Here is a 10558-nt window from a genome sequence, read left to right as displayed (position 1 = left end):
CAAAAGAATCAATGGTGCTATGTAGTTTGCTAGTGGAAACGTCTAGTTGTAGATCTTTGATTTCTCTATCAACCTGTAAAAAGTCACCATCACGCTAATGTTCTCTAGCTCAAGTAGCACAGTTCCTCTGTCCCATATCTCAATGTATAGACCATGTAGTGCACAATGCGATCAGACTACTGCAGAAACAGATCAGAAAACAAAGCATACCTATCAAATCACAGCGAAGCAGATAAACGAAATTTTCCAGGATGGATAAAAATATGAAATACCTACGTTCATCAAACTTCAAGTGAAAGTAAGTTTTGTTTATTTCGTTTCAAACTCCTTGTGCATTTCTTCTTACTCAAAACTTGACTTGTCGTTTCGCTTCTCTCGGTGGTATTAACACTCAAACTGAGTATTCAACAATCAGCCCAACTAGAACCTGGATTCTTTGTCACATTCTTCTCTCTCATCAATTTTCTTACAAGCCCCGAGCTTTCCCAATCTCCAGAGGTTGCGAATATGGCGGACAACTGCACATAAGCAACTGAATTCTCAGGTTCAAGCTCTATAATCTTCTCAGCAACTTTCTTTCCCATGGATTTATGTCCATTTGCTACACATCCTCTTAGGACAGATGACCACACGCTTGCATCCGCTTCGAAAGGCATCTCTTCTACAAGATTTAAGGCTTCTTTCACATAACCAGCACGAGCCAAAAGGTCAACCATACATGAAAAATGCTCTTTATCTGGAACAAAACCATGATCCAACTTCATTGCCTCAAAAAATTTCCTTCCTTCTTCCACTAAACCACAGTAATTATACGCTGTTAGAACTACCATAAAGGTGACCCCAGTGGGTTTTATACCAGCAACATTCATTTTCTTGAACAAATCAATCGCTTCAAATCCACGACCATTTGTAGCATAACCTGATATCATTGCGTTCCATGGTACTTCATCTGATTTCACCATAGTGTCAAAAACTCTCCTGCCATGCTCAACGAATCCACACTTGCAGTAGAGATCAACTAGAGAGGATGATACTACTTGATCAGGGTCAAGACCAACAATGGTTGCCCTCGCAAAAACCTGCTCACCGAGTTCGAGAGAAGAAATGCTTGCACAAGCACTAATGACACTGGAGAGGCTAACCTCATCTGTGGGCAAATCCAGCTTGTGCATTCGGCGGAAATACTCCAAAGTTTCACCTGGACAACCATTTTGACTGAATCCGTTGATCATTGAGTTCCAAGAAATCAAACTCTTATTTTCAGTTCTCTCAAAAACCCGTTTTGCATCATCAAATCTACCGCAGCTGAAATATACATTGATCATATTATTCAGTAAGATTGTGTCATAGGTTTCAACCTCACTGAAAAGTTTACAAGCTTCCATTGGGCTTCCACACTTGGAGTACATGTCAAGCAAAGTGCTAGCTACAACAACGTCGTTAATCAACCCAAATTTACAAGCATGACAATGCATTTGTTTACCAGTCTCTAGGAATCCCAAACCAATGCAAGCGTTTATCACAGCTGCAAGCGTACGAGAATCTTCCCTGGTTTCATTCCTCATCTCATTGAAAAGAACCAATGCCTCCAATTTCATATTATTGGCAACATAACCTGAAATCATAGAGTTCCACAGAATTACACATCTGTCACTTTTCCTATCGAAAACTCTTCTAGACTCATTCACTCTCCCACAATTTGCATACCCTGAAACTAAAGCAGATAGAGAATGGTCATCAGGTTCCCCAATCTGATCCATCATAACACTCGCCATTCTCCACTCACCACACTTTGCATACAAATTAACTAAAGAACTATTCATCTTCGAGTCAAATTCAACACCGCTTACCATAATCCGAGCATGTATCTGCTTCCCACTTTTCAAAGCTTCCAACATAGCACATGCCTTGAGAACAGTAGTCATTATGATCGCATCACCGCTAAATTTCAATTCTTTAAACAGCCTCAAAGCTTCCTCTGCATAACCGTTTAGAATATATCCATGAAGCAGAGAGTTCAAAGTCACAGCATCTTTCTCCGGCATTGCATTGAATAACCTCCTAGCAACACCTAGCTCCCCAGCCTTTGCAAACCCGGAAACAACCAAGTTCCAAGAGTACCCATCCCTTTCTGGCATCGTGTCAAAAAACCTCAAAGACGTTCCCTTTTCCCCAGAATTGATATACCCTTCAATCATAGTGTTCCAGGAGAAATAGTTTCTCTCAGGCATTTCGTCGAACAAGTTCCGCGCAGTTCCCATATTGCCACTCCGCGAGTATATCTGGAGGAGATGGTTAGCAACGATGACAATTGAACTGATAAAACCTTTCTTCAAGAACAATCCATGGGTTTGTCTCCATAAAGTTTCGCGATTTCTGTTGCTACATGATTGAAGAAGACGGACGTAATAACGCCTACACTCTACTTCCATGGTCCGTAAAGATAGTAAGCGTCTGTTTCATAAAACGATTTAAATAACTAAAAAGTTTAAATCCCTCAAATCAATAATTATTTTCAAAAATTCTTTGTGAGGGAAAAAAAAAAATTAACTATTTCGCGCTATTTATGATTATTATTTTTTTTACAAAAAACACTAAAAAGCTATAAGTGAAGGAACAATATGTAATAGTTAAACCAAGGTTTAGATTCTTGATTATGTATAGTTGTTACTGTCATTACATTTGATGGTCTTACAAATGTGAATGTGTGATGCAACCTCTGTCTTATTTGAAGTTATTCGTTAACGATGATGATTAGGTGTTGGACCAAACTTAACAAATTGTTAGATATAAGTATTTGGCAATCATTACAAGATTTGCTATAATGTACATAATGTTAAAATCTTGAGATTTTGCATCAAAGCCAAGAAGTAAACTCAAAGAAGCTTTTTATTAACGTCATAGGCTTTTTTTATATGGACACACATACCAAAGAGAAGACCTTCTGGCTTACACAACGGTTCAGTGAGCCGGGTGAGGGAAAGCGGAGTGGGTTTGGTGAGACTGGAGGATGCATGCACAGTGAACTGATTGTAAATGGAGACAACCGCTCATGACAAGTGAATGCCTGCCTGAACAAGTGTGGAGTGCTGGGAATGTATCGCATACCGCTTGAACCGCTGAAGGTGTGAGGTAAGTGCATTGGCTAATGTTAAGGCTTCTTAGTCCTTCTTCATCGAATTTTCCTTTCTTCACTGCTCGCCACATCTCGTGTTTGTTCTTGACTCCGCTTTGTGCCAAGGAGTACATGGCTCTGTCTGTAATGTTTCTGCAGTAGTATAACCCCAATGACCTTAAGTGTACACACCGGTTTGCCAAAGCCACAACACTCTCATCTGCAACAACAACAAAACAAATGTTTATGAGCAGAAAACAAAAACTTTGTGATTCGGGTTTTGTAAAGTTTAAAGGTTTGCCTGTAATTAATACACAGCCACAAAGATCAAGAGTTCTGAGATCAGGACAGCCATAAGCTAAACTCATAACTCCATCATCACTTATATTCTCACACCATCCCAAGTTTAGTGACTGCAACTGATTGCAGTTCTCTCCAATAGCCTGCACAAGGGATGAAGAATTGTTCGATGATCGATACAAATTGGAATAGAATGGTGATGACATTAAAGAGTTGAATGTTAAAAAAGGCACCTGCAATGCAAAGTCAGATACAGCTTCCACACAACCACAAAGATTCAGAATTTTAAGCTTCCGACAAAACCTTGTCAAATGCGCGAGAACATTGTCGCTGAACGAAGTGCATCCGCTAAGGTTGAGTTTAGTGAGGCTAGTGCAACCACGAGCAAGAGAGTAGAGGGAACGGTCAGTAAGTTTCAAGCTTTTGCTCAAGTCCAAATCTTGTAGCTCGTGACAGTGATTTGCTATGGCTTCCACCGCGTTGTCCTCAAGCTGCGGTTTGTCCTGTCTCAGTACTAAAGTCTGAAGCTTCACGAATTTAGGAGCAAGAGAAAGAACCAAACTGTTCATATTCTTCTTGCACCTGTATAACAAACAACAAATACACACAAAAATCAAAAAACCCTCCTCCTAGTAGTATCTGATACAAATTGGAACCAATCATCAAACTGAAACTATACTCATAACAAAAATCTGATCAAATCAAAAAAAGTTTGACTCTTTCAATCACCACCCCCATGACCCTTATCATCCTGAATTGACGAAGATAGCCAAAAAGGTTCAACCTTTATATTAACTCCAAAACAGAATTAATCACACGTAAACAGAATCAAGCAAACAGTCAAACAAAGACAGAAGAAGAAGGCTAGAGACATACCAAGAGAGAGAGAGACGAGTAAGGGCAAGGGAAACAGCATCTCTCCAGCCACTACAAAGACCAGAAGCAATGATCACAGTACGATCATCATCAACAAGGCTAAGGATCCTCATAAGAAGCTCCACGGGGATATCTTTCCACTCAGAGATCACATACCCTTCCATCTTCATCTTCTCGAAGCATCTGCCAAGTTCTTTTCTTGTTTCTCCTTCGCTCACCATCTTTTTATATTAAGCGGTTTCTTTGATTCTCTAATTAATTCACCACAAAGATCAGAGAATTAAGAGAGATAGAGAAAGAGGATAAATAAATAAATATCTCAAAAGAATTAAGACAAATTTCGGAAAATAAGAATTGAAGATTAGGACAAAAAGGGTCTTTAACTCTAAACTAAACTAAAACGCAGCAAACATTAATGTCTTCGTATGTAACTCTTTTATTTATTTTTGACATCATTAATAAGCAAAAGCCATAATTAAAGCTAAATTTGAATCAATTAAACCAATAAAAAGATCGAAACTTTATAACTTATGTCATACCTCAAAATTAGTTTAGTGTTCTTCGTGCCTCTTTTATGGGTTTCTTCTCCTCCGTCGAATTATTATGACTACTAATCCGTTATCTTTTTGAAAAGCTCTTTTAGGTAGTCAAAACTCAAAAGAGATAAGGAGACAATAACATAAAAAGACTTTTTTTTTTCTGTATATAAAAGAGAAAGAGGCAAAGAGTTAACGTACGGGTAATGACTATATGACACGTGAATTGCCACGTGTCTATAATTGACAGGGAGATATAGATACATTACAACAATTTGATGCTCTAATTCGATTTCCAAAATTCGACTCTTCTTCTTCTATGTTTATTTCATAATTAATCATAGTTGTAATATCAGAAAATTTAAGTAATCGAATAGGAAATGGTTAATCTAATTATGTACGTAAACTGATTCTTGAAAAGTCGAGAACTTTCAAGTATTTGATTTAAAAAATTGAAGCCGAAGTCGCATATAATAATAATGTAAGTAATAAACTCCACTTCTTTTTTTTTAAGGGGACCGTTAGCGAGTCAAGGGATACAGATATATCACATCCTTAGTTTAGATTAAGGAAAAAGTATGAAGATGATAGATAAATAAACCTTTTTTCTAGCATCCTACCTACGTTGCTCGTTTCGTATATAATAGGAAGATGCCAAGCCCTAAGCATATTATAAAATAGATTTTTTTATTATCATATGATTGTTCCGACGTGTCCAATATGTGATGTTTGTGATGGAGATTTTATTGTAGGACTTTAAGGGATTTTTGTCGGAGTGCAAAATCTAGAACGTTGCATAAACCAGGAAATATAATGCACCTTGACATATAAAGTTATGGAGATATCTATCTCAAAGAAAAGAACGCTACTTGTATTAACACCTTTGGAGATAATGAGGCCTTTGGGTTGGTGGCCACGTTTTTTTGCTCTAAAGGGATAACTTCCCACCAAATCTTCACTCCTCCACCTCCCGTAACCCCATGAATTGACTAACATCTAATTAGTTCTATGATAATGACTACGAGAGTGATGATGATAAGTTATTGTTTTTATTTTTTAACCAAGTTTTAGCCATATCATGATAATCTAGTACGTATTGTTAGTTATTTTGATTAGTAAGGATTTTTTTTTTCTTTTTTTCTTGTCGTCTTTTAGTTAGGATTGTTAGAAATCTCATATAGTATAACTATAAACAAAAGAACTCACTATTGCTAATTGATTTTGAATTATAAGCTTTTAAAGTTTACGAATGGATATTTTGATGAATCTATCCTACATTTGATTGTTTCGACATGTCAACAACAGAAAATAAATTTATCTAAATTTGTTAAATCACCCATAAAAGAAAATTTTTAACATCAATTCGACGGTGCGTTTTCTTAAAAGATTATAAATTAGAGCACAAAGCCACTAAGTACTAACATTATTATATTTACTATATTAATTTATACACAATTTGATCTAAAATAAGCAATACGCAAATTGTATATTTTAAAAACATATGTTGTATTGATTGTTTGTGCGACAACGAGTTTATTCTTCTATTTTTTTTTTGTAAGATCACGCAACTAATTAATCTATACTAATATTTTTGCAGCAATTTTTGCTCAAAAATATTTTTTGGAAAATTTATACATTAAATACTATTTAATGATTATATTCATATCAAACAAATTTAATTAACTTTATCTACTATTATTATAACCAAACACAATTAAAATATTTTAAATATCCATATATATATAATGTTCTATAATTAATATAGATTTAGAAAATTTATTCCAGATTAAAAAAAATTATTCTCCTATCATCTCTTTTTGATTTTAAAATATAAATATAGTGAATCATCATATAATACATAAAATTAATAAAAAAAATATATTTTTTTCCTGCTTATATTGTGATTTGAAAATTTTTAAACAAACATATATTACTCAATTAATATAAAAAGTGTATGTTCAACATACATATATAGTAAATTTATTGTATATAGTAAATTATAAAATTTAAGAAGTTTCTAATTTATAACTAATATGTCTAAACTTGATAAAAAGTTTAAAATTATAAATATTTAAACATATTAAATTTTCAAAATTACACAAACGAGTTATATTACACGACGGGTTATATGACATTACACGATTGAATTAATAATACTAAAAAATAAACTATTAGTAATATGATATTTCAATACGGGTTAAATCCTCATTTTAATGTTTTAACAACACCAATATAAAATATGTTGAATGAAACTGATTTAGTTAAGATTGTAGTAAAGAAAAATTATTATGCGGTATACCATGGTTTATATATTAAATCACTAAAATTAATAAAAGAGTATTTTAGCAAAATTAGTATCAAAATAGTATATTAACAAAAAAAGTAAAAAAAAAACTTACTCCGCTGTGTACCGTGGGTTTCATAATCTAATTTAGTTTAATATTTAAGTATTGCTTAAACACATGAAATAATATCATTCGAATGACATGGAAACATCAAGCCGTTTACTTTTTTCTTAGTGTCGTGCATATGTAGAGAGAGCTAGCTGTTGTTAGCCTTACCCGAGGCCGCACTCCATGCCGTTTTCTTTTATTGCTTTTCGCCTTTTTCACATCTACTTTGCATTGGCCCTCTCCCTAATTCAAGGAACTATTTTGGCCAAATTCAAGTCTATTTTATTGATTTATTAAACTTTATTTCAGTTTTGAACTAAGTCAAATTGATAAAAGATTACAACATACAACTATACAAGGTTTCTAAAAATAACTATTATATATGTATCCACATTCCACTATAATCAAAGAAGTCAAACAAAATTCTTAACAAGAAGGATATTTAACATTGGCCAAAGATAATAAGATAACAAGAAGGATTGATATTACATAGACAAAAAGCAAGCCTTCCAAANTTGGTTAATTTAGTTTAATATTTAAGTATTGCTTAAACACATGAAATAATATCATTTGAATGACATGGAAACATCAAGCCGTTTACTTTTTTTCTTAGTGTCGTGCATATGTAGAGAGAGCTAGCTGTTGTTAGCCTTGCCCTCCTTACCCGAGGCCGCACTCCATGCCGTTTTCTTTTATTGCTTTTCGACTTTTTCACATCTACTTTGCATTGGCCCTCTCCCTAATTCAAGGACCTATTTTGGCCAAATTCAAGTCTATTTTATTGATTTATTAAACTTTATTTCAATTTTGAACTAAGTCAAATTGATAAAAGATTACAACATACACCTATACAAGGCCTCTAAAAATAACTATTATATATATATCATTCCACTATAATCAAAGAAGTCAAACAAAATTCTTAACAAGAAGGATATTTAACATTGGCCAAAGATAATAAGATAACAAGAAGGATTGATATTACATAGACAAAAGCAAGCCTTCCAATAGGAAAAGTTGCATATTATTCTTTTTATAGACATGTTCATTTCCCGGTCACAGTATGACTAAAGTAACCGAAAACCGGTTTTGGTTCGGTTTGATTTTGGGTAAACCACCAAGGCCATCTAGATCACATAATACACATTTTACAGTACATTTATCCACACAATGTAATTGATTTTGTAAGTTACCTTTCATCTCACGGCAGTATCTTCTCCAGCAAATTCCCAAAGAAGAAACTGGTTTTGGCCCATCCTCCTCCTGTTCCAGCTTGACCTTCTTCTTTCCATTTTCTGCTCGGAACTTTATTCTTGACGTCAATCATCATACTGTGTCCGATCTCTCCCCTCAACGCCTCAATCGTCTTCACGTCCACTGGATTCCCTGAAGCATCTCTCACATAGAAAACGTTGACCGCTTGTTCTCCTACTGTTGTCACACCAGCTCTCGACACTGATAGCCCGTGCTCTCTCAGAATCCTTGTCACTTCCGACAGTAATCCAACTCTGTCCTTTGCACAGAGCTCCAAACTCCAACCCTAGAATTGTATTTTAGACGATAACTTAAGAAATCGTTGCTTTTGCTTCTAATGCAAGAAACATGCATCATGAATATGTGTTTATTTACCTCGCTGACTCTTCTATGGATTGCGGCTTCTAGACATTTGACAACTCTTTCTTTTTCTCCTTCTGATTCAAGAGTGCAACCATCTTTGTGTCTGATGAAATACTCCTGAGAAGCATGAGATCCCCTCGATGAAATCGTGGCGTGAAACACAATGTATTGCATATCCGTAAGCGTGCATACAATATCGAACATGAGCTTAGGTCGATCCTCGCAGCTCACATTTATCACAGAGTAACCTTTCTCTTCGCAATGCTCAACCGTTATTTTGCGGTCAAGTCCAGGAGAAGCGGAATCATCAAGCTTGGTCACTGCTTCATAGTCTTTATCAGCAAAAAACATCTGATGGAGCCTACGGTCAACGTGAGTCGACCCAATGGAGAGACTCGTCCGAGCAAATTTCTCATCTTCTTGTTCACACCCACGCAGCACGTTGTTGAGCTGTTCTTCCATGGCAGACAGTCTTTCTGGATCATCGACCGCTGTAGATGTTGCATTATCATTCACATAGAGGACACACGCGATCCTACGGTTGTGAGTCCATGCTTCAGCCGCCACCACGTTGAAGTTGAGGTCTGCTAGTACGGCTGAGACCTCAGACAAGAGACCAGGACGATCACGAGCAATAATCTCTATCGATGTGTGGTCGCCTAATGAGTGGACACCGACTCTTTTACCAGGCCAAGTGTTTTGTGAAGCCGAAGCATGACCCTTTGGTCCTAACACCTTTTCAAAGAAAAGAAAAAAAAAACAAAAATCAGATATACAAGGTAATAGCAAACCATTTGCATTACATTATACAAACTAAACATAGCTTTAGTGCTTTTATGTATATTACCTTCTCGATGTAATCAATGGTTTTGCTATCAGTAACCTTGTTTCCTTGTTGATTAGTGACATGGAATACTATAAGATGTGAAAATGAAACCAATTAGAAGTTTTATTAGAAGAGAAAAAAAAAAAGTTGTGAATGTAGAAATGTGCAAAACATTATTACCGTCCATGAACCATCCACCATCAGAAGAGATATAAGCTTTAGTGATTGTAAGATCAAGATCAGTTAGGACTTGCACAACTTCAAGTAGTATTCCAGGTTTGTTCATACTGTCAACCTATCAAATAATAGTCTCACATGCATCAAAATCTTAGTTAAAATCATCAAATCAATTAAAAATCCGAGAAAGAAGATAGATGCTTACCTTGACAAGAGTGCATTCTTTGCAGCTAGTGTTATCTATAGAAACACTGCAACAACATAGAAAAGTAGTATGAGCTTCTTGGAGACAGCATCAATGGCTCTTTTAAGTGTGAAATGTAATCATTGTTACCTTGGAGGATTGATTCTGGTGCTCAAGTTCTCGTATTCAGGATCAAAATATGGCCAATAAACTTTAGCCATTTAGTAAAGCAAGATCTTCTGGATACTCAAAGCTCTTCACACGTTCTGTGGTTTAACCAAAAAAGAACTAATTTATATATCACTGAGACAAAGAACAGGAAAAGGGATAAGAAGAGGCAACAAATAAACTCAAAGTAGAGCGTTTAAGTCTGTCAACAAGTTGCAAGAAGAAGATAAGATATTCGAAGATTTTGCTTGTAGAGTCAAATAAGTGAATCTTGGCCACTAAGTAAACAACTCGAGAGAAGAAGCAGAATCTAAAGAAGATAGAGATAAAAGATTTTCATAAAGAGAGACCACAAACAGAGATTCTCTG

The 10558-nt window shown here is 35.4% G+C and overlaps 3 protein-coding genes across 3 annotated transcripts in view; all 3 read right to left on the bottom strand.

The window, feature by feature from the left end:
• Positions 8–2488, bottom strand: LOC104751598 (putative pentatricopeptide repeat-containing protein At1g77010, mitochondrial). Its single transcript, XM_010473565.2, has 2 exons — positions 277–2488; positions 8–179 (listed from the first exon to the last, which is right to left on the bottom strand). Exon 1 carries the CDS (start codon positions 2430–2432, stop codon positions 405–407), a length of 2028 nt encoding a protein of 675 aa, XP_010471867.1. The 5' UTR covers positions 2433–2488; the 3' UTR covers positions 8–179; positions 277–404.
• On the bottom strand, positions 2755–4958 carry LOC104751597 (F-box protein SKP2B). The gene is made up of 5 exons (XM_010473564.2): positions 4831–4958; positions 4292–4542; positions 3649–3997; positions 3417–3558; positions 2755–3335 (listed from the first exon to the last, which is right to left on the bottom strand). The coding sequence occupies exons 2-5, from the start codon at positions 4510–4512 to the stop codon at positions 2962–2964; spliced, it is 1086 nt and encodes a 361-aa protein (XP_010471866.1). The 5' UTR covers positions 4513–4542; positions 4831–4958; the 3' UTR covers positions 2755–2961.
• LOC104751596 (ACT domain-containing protein ACR3) overlaps positions 8151–10558 on the bottom strand; it is a 5008-nt gene continuing 2600 nt past the window's right edge. Inside the window, exons 2-7 of the mRNA XM_010473563.2 lie at positions 10172–10287; positions 10043–10088; positions 9841–9955; positions 9682–9749; positions 8847–9569; positions 8151–8757 (exon numbers count right to left, since the gene is read on the bottom strand). Of these exons, the coding sequence (XP_010471865.1) occupies positions 8419–8757; positions 8847–9569; positions 9682–9749; positions 9841–9955; positions 10043–10088; positions 10172–10242 (1362 nt within the window). The 5' untranslated portion in view covers positions 10243–10287 and the 3' untranslated portion in view covers positions 8151–8418. The remainder of the gene's footprint in view (positions 8758–8846; positions 9570–9681; positions 9750–9840; positions 9956–10042; positions 10089–10171; positions 10288–10558) is intronic.

The sequence above is a fragment of the Camelina sativa genome, chromosome 16, assembly GCF_000633955.1.
Source record: "Camelina sativa cultivar DH55 chromosome 16, Cs, whole genome shotgun sequence".
Lineage (NCBI taxonomy): Eukaryota > Viridiplantae > Streptophyta > Magnoliopsida > Brassicales > Brassicaceae > Camelina > Camelina sativa.
The sequence above is the reverse complement of the archived record's forward strand: the minus strand, read 5'-3'. Positions and strand labels throughout refer to the sequence as shown.